At 41.0% G+C, this 24,591-nt stretch overlaps 1 protein-coding gene across 4 annotated transcripts; it reads left to right on the forward strand.

The window, feature by feature from the left end:
- The first annotated feature begins 15 nt into the window (after positions 1–15).
- On the forward strand, positions 16–13,920 carry DNASE2B (deoxyribonuclease 2 beta). 4 transcript variants are annotated; one of them, XM_059899650.1, is made up of 6 exons: positions 16–128; positions 3,144–3,321; positions 7,174–7,255; positions 9,592–9,753; positions 11,096–11,293; positions 13,479–13,920. In XM_059899650.1, exons 1-6 carry the CDS (start codon positions 16–18, stop codon positions 13,817–13,819), a joined length of 1,074 nt encoding a protein of 357 aa, XP_059755633.1. In that variant the 3' UTR covers positions 13,820–13,920. The 4 variants fall into 4 exon arrangements, with proteins under 4 accessions (XP_059755633.1, XP_059755639.1, XP_059755648.1 ...); XM_059899656.1 differs by having other exon boundaries at positions 9,658–9,753; XM_059899665.1 differs by lacking the exons at positions 16–128; positions 3,144–3,321; positions 9,592–9,753 and having other exon boundaries at positions 7,176–7,238.
- Positions 13,921–24,591: the final 10,671 nt, after the last annotated feature.

Below are 24,591 nucleotides of genomic sequence, written 5' to 3' on the forward strand. Positions count from 1 at the left end.
GGTGCCAGATAGAAAATGACAGCAAGACTTCTAAGAGCACCCCTGGCTTTGCTCTTCCTTGGCCTCTTTGGGATCCTGAAGGCGACAACAATATCGTGCAGAAACGAGGAAGGTGAAGCTGTGGATTGGTAGGTAAATGAAATGTGAGGCTTGCTGCGTGCAGATAGAAAGCCAGAGTACTGGTGGCTAACTGGCACACTGTGAAGTTCAGGAGACTTCCACTCCACCTCTCCCCTTAAGAAGAAAGCAAGTTGAAGTGTGTAAATGAGCCACGTATCCAGATAGGGGTAGGCTTCTGAATGAGGGAGCTTCCCTTTGAGAAAGAGCTTAGCAGCCCCTCGTGGGCCTGATTCATGCTCTCAGCAGGGCAAGGCTGGTGGCCACAGAGGTGCATTAGAGCTGACAGCTTCTCTCCGTTGGCAATTTCCTTTAATTGCATTGTGGCTTTCCTAACAGAACCCTTCCAACATCCCTTTAGAGTTGATGAAGGAGAGAGGTTAATTTTTCCCTGACACTGGAGCGTCTCCTTATGTGAAGGAGAAAGAGGGCTTGATGGTACAGAGCACTGCTTGGTTAACCTTGTTTATTGGACAGCACAGGCAGCTGTTGGAGTGGGTGGTAGGTCACCAGTCTCCTGCAGTGTCAAAGAGACGAAACGCAGCTTTGCGTGACAGTCATGGATTCTCCAAAAGCTTTAATCACTTTTTCACTCTTTAATTAGGGTGTTTAGGTTTGCCTTTATGGTTGGCAGCAAGCTTTGTGTAAACTTCAGGCTAGAGAACATAGATCCACTCAATCGGTCTCTCAGCAAACAGTTACTGAGCTCACACTAGCCCTGTGCTGAGTTTTGAAAATACAAATACGAACAAAACATAGTTCTTACCCTCGAGGAGCTCATAGTTATGTGGTAAGGGCATATATGGGGCATTAGATGGGGCATTGGGGAGGATAGAGCCCAGAAGACTTCTCTGGGGAAGTATTGGGCTGGCCAAAAAGTTCGTTCGGGTTTTTCCATACCATCGCACGGACGAACCCAAACAAATTTTTTGGCCAACCCAATAGTTTTGAGCTAAGTTTTGAGAACAATTATGAGTTAGTTAGAAAAACAAGGGAGATGCAAGGGTATCTCAGGCCAATGAAGAAGCAATGAGGAGGTCCAGAGACAATAAGCAATGGGGAGAATTTGGAAGCAGTTAAGTAAAGTTGGCCCTTCGGGAGAACGTGGGGAAATGGCAGGAGGGGAAAGGGAAGCGTAGAGAGATAGGTGAGAGCCAGGTCATGAGGGGCTTCATGTGCTGAACTGCTGAGTCTGAACTTGACCTTGAAAGGGAGCTACTGAGAGACTTCAAGTGGGGACTTGATAAGGTCAGATTTGCATTTTAGCAAGCCCACTGGCAGTACTCTGAAGGCCAACTGGCTGGGGACTAGTCTAGAGTCATGGAAACCAATAGGACTTTGGCAGTGTTACAGGTGAGAAGAAGTATAGACCCAAGTTAAAGAAGAGGAAATAGAGAGGAAGAACGCCCTGAGAGGACTTGGTAATGGATAGGCACAGGGTAGTAGGAGAGAGGAAGAAGTTAAGAAAGACTTGCAGGTTGCTGGCTTCTGTGACTGTGTGGATGTGTTCCCTAAGAGCAGGGGATGCGTAGAGTTGTCGCAAAACATTGTGAACTTGGTTTGGAAAATATGGAGTTGGAGGTCTCTGAGACATCTTTGTATTTGGGTTTATTTAGACCTCAGCATAGAGATCTGGGCTAGAAACAGATTCAGAAATCTTCAGATTATAATTGGAGATGGTCACCCAAGGAAAATGTTTAAAAGCACTAGTCCTTAGTTGGTGTGCCATGATAGTTGACAAACATTTCACTGGTGGGCCACCAAATTGTGATCAATATACAAAATTTATTTTTGCCACAACTGAATGGACATATTACTTAGCAATATCTGTCAGAGAGAATGCTGAGCTAAGCAGACAGGGAGGTACAGTCTCGAGCTGCTACAACTACCTGCGAGAGTTAAAGGGCAGAGGAACATGAGGTCAGCATCAAAGAATAATTTCATGTTTCGTGCCATGTGTGAGGACCTGGCCCTGAGAGTAAGAAAGCCTGGACAGGGCAGGAAAGAGCATAAATGGAAGCATAAGACTGATGAGAACCAAGTGAACATTGAAGCTTTTCTCGGCAGTGTGAGACACTGTTGTGTGGTAATAGTGAATGCACTACAATGTTTGGTCCAGTGTGAGTATTTGAGGGTTAATCGTGGGGTTTGTGCTATTAAAGAGTGTTTGGCTAGACCAGGTCAATTTGGCTTTCCAGGTACTTTTGACAATGTTTGGAGACATTTTTGATTGGCACGACTTGGGGAGTACTATTGACATCTAATAGGAAGAGGCCAGGGATACTACAATGCACAGAGCAGGCTCCCAGAGAACAATGGGGCCCAAAATGTGAATACAGCACATTGAGAAACCCTGGGCTAGATGATCCAAGAATGGCTGAATGCCATGTGGGTCTAACAACCTCTGCTCCCTGTGAGATAACCAAAGGAGATATACAGATAGGAGACAATAGTAAAGAAAGCAAGGCATTTACTTAATTGGCTGGTCTTGGACCTGAATCCTCAATGCAGAGCATTCTGATAAACTGAGCTGAAGAATGTGGCTTAGGCCAGAGGCTCAAGAAAGCCTCCACTGACTCTGATGCCTAAACCCAAATCTCAGACCCAGCCAGCCTGCTACAAAGAGATGAGCATGCCAAGCACCTAAGGCAGCAGAGAAAAACATATCTAAGACCTCTCTAGTCCAGGCCTGGGCCTTGACATTCTCCCCACTGCAGCCTTATAGAATGCGGAAAGAACAGAGAAGCCATTCTCAAAGTATGCGAACTTCTACTACGGGGATCCCACCCCCCAGGCCAGTAAATGTTTTTAGAACATGTACAGTCAGATTTGCATTTCCTTCATTGGGAAGGAGCAACAGTAAGGGTGGAAAAAGAGGCAGAGAGCTTGCGCAAATCCCCTTCCTGAGACTTAGAGGCCTTCTGTGAAACATAAGTGAAATGATACATTTAAGTGCTTGACACAGTGGCTGCCATCAGGGAAACAGTTAGTAAATGTTAGTAATTCATAATTATTTCCTTTGTTAGGTTTACATTTTATAAGTTGCCTAAAAGGCAAGACAAGGAAAGTAGAGAGACTGGGGTAGAGTACTTATACCTAGACTCTGCAACCAGAAGCTGGAGAAGGAGCAAGCAACTAATGAATACCACCAAGAGTGTTTTGGGAAGGACATTACAACAGCTATATGAAGCACATGCTTCCGAGGTATGTTATAGTTAATCATTTATTTGAATCATATAAAATGCATAATACAGACTCCAAGGCTTCCAAAAGATTTTAACTCCTTGTCTACCCAATGCCCAATCCTAGCAACTGGAAGTAAGCCAGCTCAGAATCTGAATCAATCTAACGAAGACCTTAGGGAATACGTCAACATACTCCATAGCAATGCCAAATTGTTGATACGTTCGGCACTATGTCCAATGGCATCACTGGGCAAAGTGTGAACTAATTACATATTGAAATCTTCTGGCTGCCAAACTCTGCCAATGTGCTCAGTACTTGCTATCTTACTCCTTTAATGGAAATAGAGAGAAGAGCCCTCTCCTATGACAATGCAATATAGATCTGTGATCAATATGCCATGAGTTATGGGTTGTTTAAGCCATGGTGGGATGAGTTTGGTGGGAAAAGTAAAGGGTTCCACTTGGTCTTCCTTTTAATTAATCATTTTCAAAATAGTAGGTTGAGAGCTAGGGCTCTAGTCCAAGGCCCTGGAACTAACTTGCCTGAATACGGAGCTTAAACCTGCTATCGGGACTCCATCAGGCAATGAGTTAACTGCCTCAATGTGGGCAGTCTCCCAACATTCCAGGCACCATCTGCTGTTCAGTGACAAGATACTGCTTTTCAACCAGGGGTGACAAGTAAAATCGAACAATAATTAACATCCAATTATACTCATCTATGCATTTCCTAACAATAATTTATAGAGAAGTAAATATGTAAAAGAACTCAGCACTTACAACGTGTTGGGTCTTTACATATGTCAACTAATTTAATCCCCACAACAATACTGAGTTATACTCTAGCACCACTGCATGTGTCTATTTGAGCATTTACTGAAAATGTGCAGAGAGCTATCACCTTGTGCACAAATATTCACTTTATTCACCTGTCATTAAGACCAGCCTTCGGAGCCAAGTTACAAAGTCAAAACTTATCTGTAAGCTGTTTGAGTACATGTGATGTTCCAAACACTGTCCTAGAAGCTTTTAGAAATTGTTCATTCTCAGCAACATCCCTGTTTTGAATTAATCGATTATTCTGTAAAAGCAAAACTACCTGTAGCTGCTTGTGCTTTCCAAGGTTGGGGGTGGAAAACCTGGAGTATAACCCATCAGTGAGAAAATAAACACATTCTTCCCCTCCCAGTCGCAGACTACCCAAGAAGAGAAAGGACAGAGCAACATTGTAAAGCCTCTGTCATTTATCTTATTTGGGGAAGATGGGTCTTCGTTTGGCAAACTATAATAATGATCTTTGGAAGTGCAAAAGTAGCCCCAGAGCCTAGGAGGGCCTGAGAGCTAAACTGCTCTGCAAAATAAAGAGGGGGTAGATGGGAGCTAGGAATTAAAAAGTATACAAAACTTGGAGGGAGATTGGAGGCAGGTCAGCTTGGTGATGTAAAACCATTCAATGTTTCATACCTTCAGTAAAACCTGCTCACACGCAATGTCTTGAGTGGTGGATTCTGGGAAGAAAATGACAGTAAAGGGGCTGATTTCCATGTCTGATTGGCATGGAGCCCAAAGAAGAACAACCGAAAAGACTGAGTGTTCTTTGGAAGTTGGAACTATGTGCCAGAAGTGACTATGAGAACACAACTTCCCCACCTTCTGATCTGGAATTGAACTTCTGACAGAGAGTAGAATGCGAGATCAGACCAACTGGTTTTAAATCTCAAATGTCACGTTATGCCAATATCGGGTTTATGTTGGAAAATATCCCTTCTTTTGCCATTGTAAATGAGAACCTTCCATATACCTTGATAATAACACTTATCAAACTATATCACAGTTGCCTATATTTACCTGATTATTCCCTGCTAGACTGGGGGCAGAGACCGTACCCTTCTTATTCAACATCCAGTAGTCGAAATAATACCCAACATAAGTGTTAAAGGAATAAAGATGTCCTGGGAATTCGCTGGTGGTCCAGTGGTTAGGACTCCGTGCTTCCACTGCCAGGGGCCTGGGATGGACCCCAAACCCTGGTGAGGAACTAAGATCCTGCAAGCCACGAGGCCAAAAAAAAAAAAAAAAGGTCTAGAGGCATGAGCCTAGGTCTGCCTATTCTTTTTTTTTTAATTTTTATTTTATATTGGACCATAGTTGATTAACAATATTGTGTTAGTTTCAGGTGTACAGCAAAGTGATTCAGTTATACATATACATGTATCCTTTTTCAAATTCTTTTCCCATTTAGGTTATTACAGAATATTGAGCAGAGTTCCCTGTGCTACACAGTAGGTCCTTGTTATAGCTATCCTAAATATAGCAGTGTGTACATGTCAATCCCAAATTCCCAATCTATCCCTCCTCCCCATCCTTCCCCCCCTGGTAACCATAAGTTTGTTCTCTAAGTCTGCGAGTCTGTTTCTGTTTTGTAAATAAGTTCATTAGTATCAATTTTTTTAGATTCTGCATATAAGCGATATCATATGATGTTGTCTTTCTCTGTCTGACTTACTTCACTTAGTATGATAATCTCCAGGTCCTATTCTTAGTTCATGATTTTTCCCCTTTATGAGAGAGCCTCTTTTCACTAGAGCTACATCCCATTTACCTTAGCTGGCTGTTATACCTCTGGTTAGAATGATAAACTTCATCTATTAGAAGAATTAAGTTCCTTACCGAATTTTCCCAGAGGCCTTCCACATTGTACCCCAAAGGCACACAATGGCCTTGATACCGCATTCCATACAGGCTCATAGAATAACTAACTGTCAGAGTTCTCCAGTGGAGAATCTGAACGCCAACGGTAGCGATGGTCAATTACAGAAAAATGCAGGTAAGAGAAGAGATTACTTTCCTAAATATTCCTAAACGTAGTAGCCAAGAATGCTGTAGAGACTATGTTGTGCCTTTTTTGAAAAAATGGTTTTAGATTATATCAAATAATGAAGCAACTGTAAGAAACTCAGTTATTGATTTTTTTTCTGAGAGACAAGCAAGGGTCTTTTTTTCAGCGGATGGGTTGTCCTTTCCTGCTTTTAATTATGTCACTGAGACTTTTTAATATTGACATCATTGGCTTCATTAAAAGTCACTGCATCATGACACAACTGAAATGGAATGACACAGAACAAATATAAGCAAGTTTCCAAAACATGACAAAGAGATACTATCAAAATAATAGCTTCATTTTGACTCAGAGATTTGACCAACTGTTTGGAGAATGTACTCGCATGTTGCCTTACCAGAGGAAATCCATTATCACATTCAATTATACCACTTTTTTTAAGCAGGAAAATGTCAAGTTGAAAAGGTGAAGTGACAGGAGAAATGGATTGAAGAAAAATCCTCCCCTATCAGGGAGGTAGTAGAAGCAGAGAATGAGGAATCCTGATTAAACAGGAAGTTATGACCAAGCAGCGAAGCACAAAGTAGGCAGAGGAAATCAGACCCTGACAGCCAATTCTGCATTGTGCTTATAATATCAATGGAGAGAGCTTAGCTGTAATCCTTGGCTGGTTGTTCCTACTGCATTTCCTGAACAAATATTTAAGTACCCCTTTATTATACACTAGTTGCCAGATCAGAAACATGGATCCAAAATAATTGAAATAGGAATATTGCCCTCACACACACATCACAATGCACAGGGCTCCTGTCACACAAGACAAAACCATGCATGGTTGAGAATGGACTTCTTGTCCCTTGTCTTGCACGTCACAGAATTCATATCGATGGGAAAGCTGCCTATTAGGGGAATGGATGACTTCTCATGTGTATTAATGAAAGTTCCGTATTGCAGGCCGGTAGCTGGTAGAAATGTTGTGAGCATTTATGAGTGAAAGATTTATGCCATTATAACCCTAAAATGTTCCTGCAGGATAACAACACAGCCTATCTAATATACAATGATGGAGTCCCTAAATTCATGAATTACAGCAGAAGGTATGGACATACCAAAGGTATGACAAAGGCTCTTATTTTCTCTTTCCTACTGGAAATCAGTATTTTCTCAAACATTCCATCTTCAGTAGTCTTATACTCCATACTAAAAAGATAGCTTTTCTTTCTAATGGTCTGAGTTATCAAAATGAGTGATTTCTGTGTCACAGGGTATAATGATATAATTTGACTTTGCAATATCCTTCTCACAAATCCCATTTTATTTCTTAATGTATCTTTTAATATATACTTTAAAGAAGAAATCCAAGTATTGACTACTGGGAATACCAGCGAGACTATATATGTGTGTGTGTGTGTATACTGTACACACATTTTAGTCAGGTTTATAGAGGGATAATTTGCATAGAGTAAAATTCACCCTTCTTAGTGTCAAGTTCCATTTGAAATACAGTAAACATTTTTGAAAAAGTATTTTTAAATAATTTTTATATTATAGTAATTTTTGTTGTTATATATTTTGTTCTATAATTATAATTATAATAATTTTTATTATAGTGATTTTTGGTATTTTTCGATTTATAAACTATGTATATATATATGTGTGTTATTGAAAAATTCAAAATGATAGTAAACAAAAAATCTGTAATCCTAATACTCATTAGATAATTACACTTAATACTTTCTACTTTTTCTATGATACATATTTTGAAACATTTTTATAAAACTATTGTAATGATTACTTCAAACTTTTTTTAACTTAATATACCGTGAATAACTTTCCATGGCAACAAGTATTCTTCAGAAGGTTCCAAACTCAAATGCCTTCAGAGGCAGGCAAGTGATGTCAGCAAGCCAAGGGGGCTGAACTGGCAGGTAACTAGAGAACTGGAGAGTATATACTTGGTCTAAGGAAGCAGTTACTACTCAGCTTGCCTTATGGGAATGCAATTTTTCCAGAGAAAATTAGAGCTTGTGGGAAATCTCCCCAGTTTTTAAATGTTGGTAATAAATTCAAGGTTTTAAAAAATACTCTGCAAGCATAATAATATGTATCTGCAGGTTAGATTTGGCCTGTGGGCTGCCTGTTTGCAACCTCTGATTAAGAACATCATTTGTAATGGCTGTCAAATGTCATGAGCATTGAAAGCCTTTGATTTAGCTAAGTTGCCTTCCTGATGATCCTATCTGCATGGAACCCAACAATTTTTATAACATGCCGCATTCTGCAACCTCTCCTTTACCAACCTCCCACCACCATTTTTGCTCCACCTTGTTAGTTGATACAAGGGTTTAGAAAAAAGACTGGAAAAGGAGTGGGACCTGATGTCACATTGGGGAGTTCCCTGCCAACAGGTGTCCCGACATCCTGTGGCATTTATACCAGGAAGTTAGGATTTCAGACAAACAGCAATACTCATCTGGGCCGAAGAGAGTCCCTGAAGATCATCCAGCTCTGTGAGGCAACTGAACTTTGAACATTTTCCATCTCGACACAGGTATTGATTCCATAGCCGCTGACAAAGTCACTGACAAATACTCTGCTTCCTTAAAGTGTGTTCTTTGAAAAAGAAATAACTGGCAGGCATTTGGTTTCTGCTCTAACACTAAGGCAAACATGACTTTTATGTCTCCATGGTCATATGCAAACTGGAAAGTCTAGTTAGCATACCAAAACTGTCTTGATATATTTATAAACACAGAAATAGTCATAGATGCCTGTTGGACAGGGTTCTTTGTGCCATGTCACAAGATGATGAAAATTCTTCTGTTTTCTTCTTTTCTGGCTTTCATGTTAGTCTGCTCTGGAGATTTTTACTAAATACAATTAACTGGGGTGCTTTAGAACATGGCTTCCCTGGTTTTTTTCTCTCTGCCTCTTTTTTCAAGCTTGTGGAACTGGGCGAATTCTGCACCTAAATGAGCATCAGTTTCTCACAATAAATTACTGCAAGTACATGTTTTCATTTGATATTTTCTCTTTCAACTCTGCTTTTTAGCTGGCTTTTGAAAATAGCTTAGCTGCTTAGCAGTAAAGACATTATCTGAAGCTTGCCAGGTGACTACATAGTCTAACAAGGTCAAATTCCAATTAAGCAAATTTGCATTCTGCCAAAACAAATTTTCCTTGTAGTTTCAACATGAAATGCCTCTCAACTCTTCACAGGGTGGCTGCCCTAGCTCCCTTTTGTGGTGGGTTATTAGCAGTAATGGGGCAATATGATGTGTCCCTGAATTGGTTTTGAAATTATTGAAAAAGAGCGTGATCCTTGTAATTATTAGCCTAATAAAAAATTAGCCTGAAGTATAAAGGGCTTAAATGTCGTAGCTTTGAACTCTGTATTTTTAAAGGAGCTTTGTTTTTCTAATTAATCTGTATTTACTGTATCTTTGGTAGGTTTACTTCTGTGGAACAGAGTCCAGGGGTTCTGGTTGATTCATTCCATTCCCCATTTTCCTCCAATTCCTGAAGAAGGCTATGATTATCCACCCACAGGGAGACGAAATGGACAAACGGGCATCTGCATAACTTTCAAGTACAACCAGTATGAAGCAATAGGTAACACTAGAGTGTGTAAAAAGAGAGAGAGAGGGAGAGAGAGATGACAATATTGAAGAAGGGATTTGGAAATATATTAATAAATTTATCACTTCATTTGCTTCTCTATTCATAAACCCTCTGATACCTAGATTCTAATATTGGCTTTGGTGAGATCTCGGGCAGGCTCACTTAATGGATCTCAGTTTCCTGGTCCACCAATGAAGTCTTTGAACTTGATCAGAGGCAGTAGTTTCAAATGTCTACAGGGGCCAGGCAGGTAACAAAAATGGGTGACACAGGTGGACATTGCATGGGCAGTGGGGACAGTGACAAACTGGGTTGTTGACTCTCCCCTAGCTTCCCTCAAAAGCTTCAGCTCCATTATACTGTGGTTCTGTGGGAATACAGACCTACATCTCCATATTTTTTAGAGGAAGCAGAAACCTAGGGGAGGATGTAAGAATAGGAGAGAGGGAAGGAAAGAGAGAGATAGATCCTCTGATTTTCAAACATGGTCTCAATCTTATTTATTTTTTAAATTGTGTAGACCTCATGTTGCCTATAGGCCACCAACATGACACTCTGAGCCTAAACCAGATGATCTTCTCTTAAGATCTCAAGCTCAAAGGGCCAAAAATACTTGGATTTGGAAAATCCAAAGTAGGAATGGGGAAGAGAAGTAGGAATGGTATTTTACCAATCACTTTTTACTGAGGAAGCTGCTAAATAGTAAAGAGTGATTTGCCTCTGGATATAGGAGGTTTAGAATATTTTTGTTTTTTATCAAATTTCCATCTTATGGAAAGGATCACTGAGCCTCTCACCCAAATTAAGCCCTAGTCTAACTAGCTGAGTTCCTATAATGATTAGAGAGCTTAATAGCATAGAGATTAGGTGTGCATGCTGATGAGTTGGTCATTCTTGGAGCTGGATGATCAGTACACAGGTGTTCTCTACTTTTGTATGTGTACACATGGGAGAAAAAACACATAGCCTCCAAGGCCAGACTGCCTGGGCTTGAATACCAACTCCTTCAGTTACAAGCTTTATAACCTTGAGCATGTGACATTAATTCTCCATTAATTTATCTATAAAATGAGGATAATGATAAAAGGACTTACCTAATAATAAGGTTGTTCTTATGATTAAATTAGTAAACCCACATAATAATGCCTGGAAAGTAGGGAGTGTCAACTATTTTAACCAAAAGTTTGAAGGCTATTGGCTTAAAGAAGGGAATACTTTTGTTTTTGTTTTTCGTTCTGTTTAGTTTTTTAATTCACAACAAGATCTAAAATACCGGCAAGCATTTCCATTTGTGTCTTAATTCTCAACTTTTCTTTATTGTTTCTTGATTCAGATTCTCAGCTCTTGGTCTGCAACCCAAACGTTTATAGCTGTTCCATCCCAGTAACCTTTCATCAGGAGCTCGTTCACATGCCCCGGCTGTGTGCCAGATCCAGCTCATCAGAGATCCCTGGCCAGCATCTCACCACACTTCAGTCAGCCCAGGGACAAAAATTCCTCCATTTTGCAAAGTCTGATTCTTTTCTTGACGGTATGAAAGGCCATCATCAAACAATATGCTATTACACTGCTGCTGGACTCACTTTGGATTGCAAAGAGGAAATATTCTGATTATTCAGGGGAGTAGAAGTAGAAAAGGAGGGAGGACAAAGAAAGAAAAGGGAGAAGGGACACCAAGGGCCAATTAAAATATTAGCCACTTGAATAGAAGGGCCGCTGATCCAACCACAAAAGTATCTCACAACCATCTAGCCAGAGGCCAGTAAAAACTCAGTCTCCAGCCTCAGCTGGGCACAGAACCAAGCTGTCTCCTTTTTCTTTCACTCCCTAAGTAGTTATTTTAAGCCTTCCTTACCCTCAAGTCCTGCCTCTTCACCTTTTCCTTCATAGAGAGAATAGAAATCACCAGGAAGAAACCACTTCAAGAGCACACCCCACCCTCAACAATCTAAGCTATTTTCATTCTTTTTTTTACCAGTTTTCTCTCATCCAAACGGAAGCAGTGCACCCCCTGTGCCCTGGAACCTATCCCAGCCTCAGAATACTTTCATAAACTCAACCTGTTCTCCCTCTTCTACTTCAGCTCTCCTGCTCTACAAGCCCCTTAGAATATAAACATTCCTAAAAACCCTCCCTCAATTCTAGATTCCCTATATCTCTGTTTTTTTTCTTCTAAATTTACTTTTAGAAAACTCTTCAGGGTCTTTACTTGCTCACTGCTCCTTGACTACAGTCTTGCTTCTCTGTCTGTAGACATTACAGTCTCTCCCCAGTCACCAATGGCCATCTTAATTGACCTCACTGTCTTCCTTCCTTCCTTCCTTCCTTCCAACTTCCTTCCATCCTTCCGTCCTTCCTTCCGTCCTTCCTTCCTTCCTTCCTTCCTTCCTAACTTCCTTCCTTCCTAACTTCTTTCCTTCCTTCCATCCTTCCTTCCTTCCTTCCTAACTTCCTTCCTTCCTTCCGTCCTTCCTTCCTAACTTCTTACCTTCCTTCCTTCCTAGCTTACTTCATTCGTTCCTTCATTCCTTCATTCCTTCCTTCCGTCCTTCCTTCCTAACTTCTTTCTTTCCTTCCTTTAATGTTGAATAAAATTTACTGAATGCCTACTACTTGCCTGTGTTAGGCATTAGAGATCCCAAAATTAACAGGACAGAAATAGCTTCTGCAGAATTTGGCACAGTTGGAACCCTTTCTTTTTTGAAACATTCTCCTCCCTGAGTTTTGGAAGTATACAGTCTTTTGGTCTTCCTCCCACTTCTTATAAGTCTCTTCTGCCAGGTCCTCCTCCTCTGCATACTCCTTACGTGACTAGGTTGCCCTGTGGTCCTCTACTCACCCTTATTGCATATACATATTCCTGCTAGGCCATTCCCAAGTCTAGATCTCCACCCTACACCTCTGTTCTGACAGATGTATTCATCAGTGAGTGGGATATTTCTGCTCGCAGGGTGGCACAGCCACACAAAATTCAACATGCCAAAATCATTTCATCATTATTCCTAACATATCTCACTCTCTTTCTCATATTCTGCATGGTCCCCTAGAACTCTTGACCCCTCTTTTTTTCTCTTCCCCCTTATCAAATCATCAAATTAAATCAGTTCCCGGTCCTTAATAACTCTCACATTTTTCTTACCCCCTCTAAACTTTCTGCCATGGCCACGGCTCACACCTGTGTTTGTTACCACACTTATTGTGACAAGCTGGTGTTTTTCCTCTCTCTAATCTAATGTAGCCTTCCCAATTCATCCTGCACATTGCTTCTCAATTGATATTTATGATCATAAATCAGTTTCTATTAATTCCCCACTAACACTCCTTAAAAAAATTTCCCATTGATTTCAGGAAAATTCAAACACTTTGGCATGGTTTATAAAGATCTCTAGACGCTAGTCTCTGGCTACTGCTCTATCCTTATTCTTTCCAAAGGTCTTTTCAGGACAAAAACCTATATTGCTCCCTTGTATGTGTGGAATAGAAGACGTTTTCAGAGACCAATATCATCCTAGTAATAATGATAATAACTTTTATTCGCATATCACTTTAGCGTTTACAAAATGTTCTCCTATCCACTCTCTCAGTCACGTTGTTATTATTGTGCTTGTGACATCCACATATCAGGGATGAGTGATGATTCTATTCCTGAGGATATTTTCAGGGATTTATCTAAGTTTAAATACTAACCTCACTATTTTTCTCTTTATAAACTCTAGACATCTTTGCAGCCTGGATGGCTCAACGGTTGAAGACGCACTTGCTAACAGAAACCTGGCAGCGAAAGAGACAAGAGCTTCCTTCAAACTGCTCCCTTCCTTACCATGTCTACAATATCAAGGCAATTAAGTTATCTAGACAATCTTATTTCAGCTCTTATCAGGATCATGCCAAATGGTGTATTTCCCAAAAGGGCACCAAAAATCGCTGGACATGTATTGGAGACCTAAATCGGAGCCCACACCAAGCCTTCAGAAGTGGAGGATTCATTTGTACTCAGAATCAGCGTATTTACCAAGCATTCCAAGGATTAGTTTTATATTATGAGAACTGTAACTAAACTTGGTGAAAGGACATATGTGCTATCATTTTCAACACTGATATGGGATCTTCTTCTACTAGATCTATTCTTCATATATTAAAAGCCTGTGAATTTACTTATGGTCCACATACCATCAAATAAAATGTTTTTCTCCCATGCTTACCATTTTATCTTCCAAATAGTGGCAATTTATCTACTTAGCATGTATTTATTTATTTATTTACTTTTTACATCCTTATTGGAGTATAATTGCTTTACAATGGTGTGTTAGTTTCTACTTTATAACAAAGTGAATCAGCTATACATATACCTTTATCCCTATATCTCCTCCCTCTTGCGGCTCCCTCTCACCCTCCCTACCCCACCCCTCTACTTAGCATTTATATGCCATAAACACACTCTGTTATGTATATCTAAAGTGAGAATAGAAGGAGTGAAAGGAAAAATTTTGTTCCAGATTAGTCAGCTCTCAATTGTCCATGGATTGACTGGCCATCTCTTAGAGTAATTTCATCTTCACAAAGAATTCCCTGACTGTCCTCCTCACCCCTTTTTGAAGAAAAAAACATTTCTATCTCTCTGTATATCAAACTACTTAGTCATATTCCTCCTAGAGTTCTTTTCAATGGTTTATGGTCAAGTCTAATTGGTCATTCTTGAGCTACTACTTACTAACTGTATGATCTTGGACCATTCACCTGAACTCTCTGAGCCTCGGTTTTCTTCTCTATGAAATGGAGATAATATCTAGGTATCTTCAAGCAAATAGCACAGAACCTGGCCCAGTTGACACTTAAAAGACTGATGGAATTTTAATGTGAATCCCCCTACAGTGAGAAAAGACAAAAGAAAGTTTAGAAATGAGTAATATTTTTCCAAAAGGAAAAAATAAGTCAGGGACTTCTCTGGTGGTGCAGTAGTTAAGACTCCATGCTCTCAATGCAGGGGGTCCGGGTTCGATCCCTGGTCAGGGAAGTAGATCCCACATGCATGCCACAACTAAGAGTTCACATGTGACAACTAAGGAGCTCGCCTGCTGCAACTAAGGCAACCAAATAAACAAAATTTTAAAAATAAATAAATAAAATACTTTATAAAAAAATAAAATGAAATAAGTGACAGCCAAAAAAAGAAAAAAGAAAAAAAGAAGTCAGATTAGGAGAAAGAAATAAAACAACCCACCAACTTGGGGGGAAATAAAGAAGTGTAACATAAGGAAATCAGAATCAAATCTAGTAAGCTTAATTTCAGTGTGTTTCATTTTCTGGAATTCTTATCACTAAATATAACTATTATATAAGTGAATAATAATAAATTTGTATTAAGCACTCATTGTTTAATAAAATTTGAAACATGGTTCCTAATTTCAAGAAGCTTACAATCTAACAAAAGTAATCAAAGAATAACTAAAGCTAGCGCTTATCGAGTATTTACTATGTAGTAAACAGTCAACCCACATTTTCTTATTTGATCTTCATAACAGTGCTATGCAGTAGGAACTGTTATAATCCTTATTTTACTGACAAGGAACCGGAGGACTACAGAGTTTCAGTAACTTGTCTACTATCACAGAGGTCTATCTGACCTCTAAAACTATGCTCTTAACTTCTATTTCAAGACACAAGTTTTAAAAAATGATGTGATATAGGATAATACATATCTTGAGGTCTTAATCAACCAAAATTCATAGGACATAATGGCACTGGTTCAATGGAAAGCAGAGAAAAAAAACAAAGTTTTTTTGTCAGAAGCAAGCATAAGTGATGGAAATGTTGAATACTAGCTAACTAACTTACATGCTTGAAAACATAAGGAGTTTTGAAAAATATGTTTTAGCTTTGCAAAGAGCATCTGAGCATAAATAATTCCAATAAAATCAGATTAGAAGAGTACAAAATCCTGACTTTAAAAATGAAGAGGATAAAAATGTTACTGAGCCCAATCTTGGTAATAAATTTTGGTGAAGCCAGCCAGGAGCTCTGCTGCTTATGGCCCGCCAGCCCTGGTTGAGGAATTTTCGTGTAAGGCCCTAGCAGTTGCCAGGACCACTTGTCCTGAGGATCTTCCCTTCGAAATTCCCTGAAGTGGCACCAGCTGCCCCAGCACTTGGCAGTTGGAGCAAGGAATCAACATTTGGGAGCCAATGGTCTCCATATAGTAGGGTAAGTAGCTCTGGTATGTACAACTGGGAACATTTTCTCCTCTCAGTTAGGGCTTTTCCTTTAAGGGAAAAGCCAATTTGTTCATTTGATTGGGGTACCCTGTTGGAGAGGGCAATTATTGTTGGACTCTACCTGATTTGTAAACTGGTTCGTTGGCTTTTGTTTTGCATTCATTCATGATGGAATCTGTTTGTGTTTTTGGTATTGGAATTTGCTTGTGCTTTTTGTGTTTTGTTGTTCTTGAACTTATAAACATGGGAAATATTCCACCTGTCCCTAAGGAAAGCCCTTTGTGGTGTATCTTAAATAAATGGGCAAAATATAGCTGTGGGTCTATGACTAAGGAAGAGAGGATATTCTATTGTAGTCGTGTGTGGGCCCAATATATGTTAGGATGAGGAGAGTGATGGTCCTTGAATGGCTCACTTAATTATTATACAATCTTGCAATTAGAATTGTTTTGTGAAAGAGCAGGTAAAAATGATGGGATTCCTTACACAGAAGCATTTATGCTATTGCATCAGGAGGAAAAGAAGTCAGAAGGCTCCCGCCTTATGGTACAGCAGTCTAAAAGGAAAACCAAGGGAAAACCTGCTCTTCAAGAGGGAGAGGGTGAAAGTGAGAGTGAGGACATGTTATTCCAAAACTTAAACGCCCCGTCCAGCCAACCAGACTCCCCCACTGGCCAAGCAGGCTGCACCAGCAGTTGTTCCGACCACCCCCATGCCACCAACATATTCACCGCCTCCTGTTTCCCCTACTTATGGGGATCAATTAGAAGTTTCTATGTTAACCCCAGGTGCACAGGGGCCTGGTTTGGTTTTACCATATAAGACCTGACAGGGCATCCAATTTGGACTGGGAGTCACTTGTGGAGCAGGGCAATTTCCCTTGTGCTGATATCCTGTGGGAGACCTTAATGCAGATGGCCAACCAGCTGGGTTTCTATGGATGCACAAGCCGTTGTCAACTTCAGATCTGTTTAACTGGAAAAACCATAACCTTACGTACTGAGAGGACCCCCTCCATATGACTGAACTTTTCACTTCTATCTTTGCCACTCACCATCCCTCTTAGGCAGACATTCACACTCTTATGAATATGATGCTTACTGGGGAAGAAAGAAGGATGGTCATTGACAAGGCTAGAGAGGAAGCATACCAGCTTCATCTAACAGATCCAGATGGAGCTCCAGAAGCAAATTTGGCAGTTCTTATTGCTAAGCCTGACTGGGATCCTAATAATGGAGATATGCCACTCCTAAAGCACTATAGGAAGTGTACCTTAGTGGGTCTTTGAAAAGGAGTACTTAGGCAAAAGAGCTTAAACAAAATTCAGGAGACACACCAAAAACCCAATGAGGATCCATCAGAGTCTCTAGAAAGAATTTATCAAGCTTATAGGTGCTACATTGATACAGACCCTGAATCCCCAGAAAATATGAGAATGGTAAATATGATCTTCACTGGGCAAAGCGCCCCAGATATAAGAAGAAAATTGCAAAAGTTAGATGGTGCATTTGGAATGAACCCTTCTCAATTGGTAGATGTTGCTTTTACAGTGATCAACAACAGGGAACAACGACAGAAGCAAGAGGATGCAAGATGGAACGCCACTTTTCTGGCAGCAGCACTGGATTCCCAGAAGGCAAGTAACCCAAAGAGAGGTAAGCCACCATCATGGTGGGACCAATGTGCTTACTCTAAGGAGGACAGGCATTGGAAAAAAAGATTGACCTAGACTAAAGAATAAGAAAGAAAACAATAAAAGAAAGATGGGAGCCTCTCATATGTTAGAAAAAGAGGAACACTCTCATGATGAATGAAGAGGCCTGGGGGCTCCTTTGGACTTGAGGTATCCAATTCCAATTTCCCCACAGGAGCCCTGGGTAACTTTTGATAGTGGGGGACAAATTGATTGACTTTCTGATAGATACGGGTATAACATACTCCGTGGTAAACACCAAGGTGGCACAGAAAACATCTCAATCCATCCCGGTCATGGGAGTTTCTGGAGAAATACAAAATTGTTATTTCTTACCACTTCTGGAATGCCAATTAGGGGACCTCACCCTGAAACACAGTTTCTTATATATGCCAGTGTGTCCAATCCCTCTTTTGGGCCGAGACCTCCTTTGTAAATTAAATGTTCAAGTAACTTTTTTGCCAGGACAGCTTGACATCAGGTTCCCACCAGAGCATGCTATTCGCATACATATGGCACTCATGGACACCCCAGAAAAGGAGACAGAGCTCTCCCCCAACCTCCAAGGTCTATGAAAAGGTAAGGCCAGGATTGTGAGCTGATGGCACCCCAGAGAAGGCCAAAAACACATGGCCAATACAAATCCCATTAAAAAAGGATGTTGGGGGACTTCCCTGGTGGTCCAGTGGTTAAGCAGGGGACATGGGTTCAATTCCTGGTCAGGGAACTAAGATCCCACATGCCGCAGGGCAACTAAGCCCATGTGCCGCAGCTACTGAGCCCACAAGCCACAACTAGAGAGCCCGCGTGCCGCAATGAAGATCCCGCATGCTGCAACTAAGACCCAATGCAGTCAAATTAATTAATTAATTAATTTTTTAAAAAGGGATGTTGGGACACCTAATCTAAAACAATACCCTCTAAGGCAAGAGACCCAAAAGGGAATTCAGCCAATTCTCGAAAAGTTGTTTAAAACAGGACTGATTATACCTTGCAGGTCCCCATATAACACCCCTATCATGCCGGTCAAAAAGCCAAACTCAGCAGAGTATTGCTTTGTCCAAGACCTGAGGGCTGTTAATGAAATAGTCCAAGATTTGTACCCTGTGGCACCTAATCCATACACTCTGCTTACAACTGTTCTGGGAGAATACAGCTGATTCTCAGTTTTGGACTTGAAGGATGCTTTTTTGTGCATTCCTATTGCAGAAGGATCACAGCAGCTGTTTGCTTTAGAATGGCAGGACCCAGAAGTACAGGTAGTCCAATAGTATTGTTGGACAGTCCTGCCTCAAGGATTTAAGATTTCCCCTACATTGTCTGGGGAAATGTTGGCTAGGGACCTTAGAAACTTAATATTGGATGAAGGACTCTTACTCCAATATGTGGACGATTTGCTCATAACAAGTCCTACATATGATAAGTGTCTACAAAATACCATAAGAACCCTGAATTATTTGCCCAATTGTGGATATAAGTTCTCCCAGAAAAAGGCCCAAGTATGTAAGCAACAAGTCACATATTTGGGTTCTGTCCTTTCCCAAGGACAGCGGGGTCTTTTGCCTGATAGAAAACGGGCAATGGCAGGCTTGAGAACACCCAAGACTCGCAGACTACTGAGGGGATTTCTGGGAATGGCAGGATTCTGTCGAATTTGGATTCCGAACTATGGGCTCATAGTAAAGCCCCTCTATGAGGCTTTAAAGAGGCATGAGGGCTTCCCTGGTGGCGCAGTGATTGAGAATCTGCCTGCCAATGCAGGGGACGCGGGTTCGAGCCCTGGTCTGGGAAGATCCCACATGCCGCGGAGCAATTAGGCCCGTGAGCCACAACTACTGAGCCTGCGCATCTGGAGCCTGTGCTCCGCAACAAAAGAGGCCGCGATAGTGAGGGGCCCGTGCACAGCGATGAAGAGTGGCCTCTGCTTGCCACAACTAGAGAAAGCCCTCGCACAGAAATGAAGACCCAACACAGCCAAAAATAAATATAAAAATAAATTAAAAAAAAAAAAAAGAGAGACATGATTTTGAGCCCCTTACTTGGACTACAGAGGGCCAAACAGCCTTTGAAATAATAAAAACAAAGTTAGTCCCAGCCCCGGCTTTGGGACTACCAGACTTAAAGAAACCTTTCAAATTTTATGTCCATGAGAGACAAGGCATAAATCTCTGGGTGTTAATTCAAACTCTGGGGAATTCTCAAAACAACTAGAACAGACTGTTAAGGGATGGCCTCCTTGCCTTCGAGCTGTAGCAGCTACTTGTGACATACTTCAGGAAGCTGAGCAGTTTACCCTGGGGCAACCCACCACTGTGTATGTCCCTCACCATGTCCTTTCTTTACTGGAACAAAAAGGGGGCAATTGGCTGACTTCTGGGAGAATGGGAAAGTACCAAGCCATTCTCTTAGACAATCTCAATGTAGGACTTCAGGTCACTTCAGCTCTAAATCCTGCTGCATTGCTCCCAATTGATGCTGCACAATCCCCAGAGCAGGACTGCCTATGGGTCATTGAGCTCGTGTACTCTAGCAGACCAGACTTAACAACCCTTGGCCGAGCCAGAACATGGAACTGTTCACCGATGGAAGCAGCTTCATGGACCAAGGTAAGTGGTACGTTGGGTATGCGGTGGTAACCCTTAAAAAGATTGTTGAAGCAAAAGCCCTGCCCCCAGGGAGCTCAGCTCAGAAGGCAGAAATCATTGCTCTGACAAGAGCCCTACTTCTCACTGAAGGCAGGCGAGTAAATATATTCACAGACTCTCGCTATGCACTCTCCATGGTGCCTGCTCATGGGGCAATCTGGAAAGAAAGGGAGTGCCTCACTTTGAACAATAAAGACATAAAACATGCTTCTGAAATCCTGTCACTCTTAGAAACAGTCCATAAGCCCTCACAAGTGGCCATAATGCACTGCCCAGGCCACCAAAAGGGTGAAACTCGTATAATGAAAGGCAACCAGTTAGCTGACCAAGCTGCAAAGAAAGCAGCAAAGGAAGGGGATTGTCAAGCCATGAAAGGGTCACTTCTACCACAGGTCAGCTTGTCAAAATACCAGATAGTGTTTTCAGAGACGGACAAGGAGAGGGCCAAAGAGTGGGGATTCACTCTTGATCACACCTCACCTGGCTGGAAATGCAGTGCACAAAGAATTATTTTGATTCCTGAGGCCCTCTTGTACACTGTGCTGCAGCACATTCATAATAGTACCCATTATGGGAGTGATGCCACCCTACAATGGATTCAGAAATACATAATGGGGCCTAACCTACAAAGGACCATCCAGCAAGTCACGCAAAATTGTATGATTTGTGCTGAAAATAACCCAAAGACTGCTCTCAGAACTCCCCAGATGGGGACCCAACACAGAGGAAACTGCCCCGCTGAGGACTGGCAAACAGACTTTATTCAAATGCCTCGAGCCACAGGAAATTTCAGATATCTGCTAGTATTTTGGACTCTTTTTCAGGATGGGTGGAGGCATATCCTACCAGAACAGAAAAAGCCTCCAAAGTGGTAAAAGTCCTCCTTAAGAAAATTATCCCCCAATTTGGAATGCCTAACTCCCTTCAAAGTGATAACGGGCCTGCTTTTGTCTCTAGCATAACCCAACAAGTGTCTAAAGCACTGCAAATTAACTGGAAGCTACATTCATCGTGGAGACCACAATCAATAGGAAAAACTGAGAAAATGAATTATGCATTTCAAAGGGGCATTGCTAAAATATGTCAAGAGACTAATTTTACTTGGGATAAGGCCTTGCCAGTTGCCCTGCTATGGATCAGAGTGGCTCCCAGAAGCAGGCTTAAATTAAGCCCCTTTGAAATATTGTATGGTAGGTCACTCCAGGTGTCTGCCCGGGTGGGAGAATCTATAAATGCTCTGAAAGATCCAGCAGTTGCCAATTATGTTAAAACTCTGGGCACAATACTAACCTCTGTTCATGAGTTTGCTTCCAGCAGGTCTGCCTATCCAACTGAGGTAGCCTTACATCCTTTCTGGCCTGTAGACCGAGTCCTCCTTAAAATCTGAAGAGAACAAGGGCCTGAGCACCAGTTAAGTGCAAGGTGGACAGGACCACATGTGGTATTACTTACCACGCATTCATCTGTCAAGTTAGCTGGAGTAAAGCCATGGATTCATCACACTTGGGTTAATGTAGCCCCACTGTCAGAAAATGACCCAACTCCTGAGAGGCCTAGAGAGCAATGGGTTTGTGAACGTTTAGAAGGGTTAAGGTTGCTCTTCAAAAATAATAAGTATTGAAATTAAAATTTCATTGTAGAAGGAATTTCATTAGGTTCAAATAGTTGTAGATAAAGAGAATTGCATTGCTTACTAAAAATTTTAAGCAACATTCCCGACTCAGAACTGATCAATTCCATTTCACGATCACACCATCATTGCCCCTGTTCAGTGGGAAGTAGCCAGAAAGATCATCATCCCTTTTCCCACAAGATTGTGGAATGGACATTGACAGTGGGGAATTTTAATAGGGATAGGGCAGGCATGAGCTATAGCAGCCCCATTCAGCCATTGGTCGGCGCCAAAGTGGGCCCCTCCCCAAAGAGAGCAACTGTCAATGAGCAACCGTTAGTGGTCCTGCTAAGCCATTGGTAACACAGTGGGCTCCTCCCCCTCCTCTGCATAAAAGGAGCCAGAATTTAGACTGGGACAAGATGGGGGGTTTTTTTTGAGACGCTAGTCTGCCAACTTCTCGGTCTGCTAGCTTTCCGATTAAAGTCATTCTTCCTTGCCACAACAACTTGTCTCCTGATTTATGGGCCTGTTGTGCAGCCAGAAGATTGAGCTTGGGCTCGGTAACAAAAACTTGATCCAATAGTATAAATAGGAATGAATGGGAAGGAAAAAGAGAAAACAAAGGTGAAGAAATTCTATTGAACTAAACATATACAAGAGGTATGAGCTTACTCCCAAAAGTACTGATAAACCAAGACCTTCTAGAAAAGTGGTTTCATCCCAAGCTCAACAGAACAATCTGAAGGAGAAGAGAATTAAAATCAGAATCCATAGAATAAAGAGTATAGGAATGTGACAGAGAGAAAGAAAAAGAAGATACTGGTCTGCTGGAAATGCACGTAAAGATGTGTTTCCCATTGAAGGAGAGAGAGGAAGTGGCTAGACCTCCCTTGAGGTTGGAAAAAAATGCCATAATTGAACAGTCCTGGTAGTTCGAGAATATCAAATACTGACCCTGGGATGAAGGAATGTATCTTGGTGTTGGTAGTTCCCTGTGGTGGAGCTTAGGGGCAGCTACAATAAACCAAAGGACAGCTAGTATTGCTATCTTTCTCAAGCATATGCCCAGCATTGCTACCCAGTCATTCTGACTCCCGTAAAGACAATGGGGACATATCTTTAGGGTAATAACATCATTGGAAGGAAACTGAAATATTTGAGAATATAGGGGACATTTTAATTGCTTCTCTTTGGGAGAAAGAAGAAAATATGGGAGATATCAATAGATGAAATTTAAGTCCTAAACCATGATTTAAAACACTGAAATTAAAGAACCATGTCTAAGATGGGAATGTATCTTTCAAAGAAGTGTAAGACTGTGTTTGTCTATAAACTACTTAATGTAATTGTGAAGAAAAGAAATTAAAAACAGAAATAAACCTATGGCAATAATAATTAGAGTGGAGGATGGCAGTTCTAACATGGAAACTCCAAGCCATTTTTCTGCTGTGCCCTCACACTCCCTCCTAGAAAACCTATTTTCCCCAGTTTGTGGTATCAAGTGACCCTTTCTTCTCTAGCTCCAAATGGCAGGACTGAGTGAGTTTGTGATACCAAAGAACATAAGTCAAAGGCCATTCCAAGGCGATTAGATATAGAGAGTTTACAGTCGGGGTACCAAGACAGAGTTTGGGGGGTTGGACACTTGATCTGGAGGGTCATGTCCACTGGAGATAGCATCACCATTTTCTGCCTTGTACACACTGAAGCAGAGAATGCTGGGCTGCAGAAGCTGGAGAATGGTGCAAATGAACCTCAAAATCAAAGAAGCACAGAGCGGTATCAATTCCTAAGTGTCCAGATGTCAGCTGAGTTCCTTGTGGAGCCAGCTATTCTCCATGGTCACATATCCTATGACATACCCTTATATTTTGTCATTAACTCCCCTATTTTTAGTTTAGGTTAGTTTGAGTAGGTACCTAATTCTTACAAGCAAACAATTCTTATCTAAATTATGTAGAAAAAAGCATGACAGTGTGAGTGTGGTGCCAAATCATTTCAACAAAAATAATAGAGAAATGTGTCCTAAACAAGTCTCACAGTCTCATAATCTCAGGTGTTTTATATACTAACACAGAATATGGGTTATAAAGGAGAGAAATTTGATATTGTAGCATGGTATGGTAAATAGGCTTTCACAGGAAGCAATAGAAAGCACTTGATGGGATGGAATAAGAAAGAGTTATGGTGTAGCTTCAAATATTCAGACATTTACTAAGGGTCTCATCCAGCTAAAATAATTCTTGATTATTACTTAATACACAGACAATTTCATCTCCCAAAGAGTAGACAAAATGTCTAGAGGAATTTCAACTCTGAACCTAAGACTTGCCAGAAAGGAGGAGTTTGCTGGTGAAATGAAAGTAATGGTGTCCCAGGAGAAAAACATCCCTGGGAATGTTTTCATTTTCTTTTCATCAGGGAAAGAAAAGTTGAATATACTCCAAGATTAGAAAGTCTGAGATCGAGGTACAGAAGAAAATATGATTCCATGGCAGAAGATTCTTAAAGGGAATATAGCTCAAGAGGTTATCAAAAGTGAAATTCTGACTATGTGATTTCTTTATGAAGAAGAAAGGGGAAAAGCAATGTAATTACACAGTCAATTTTCTCATGAGCTTATATATAACAGTTGCATACAAAGCATAAAAGAAAAAGGCCAAT

This window comes from Balaenoptera ricei, chromosome 1 (assembly GCF_028023285.1).
Source record: "Balaenoptera ricei isolate mBalRic1 chromosome 1, mBalRic1.hap2, whole genome shotgun sequence".
Taxonomy (NCBI): Eukaryota; Metazoa; Chordata; class Mammalia; order Artiodactyla; family Balaenopteridae; genus Balaenoptera; species Balaenoptera ricei.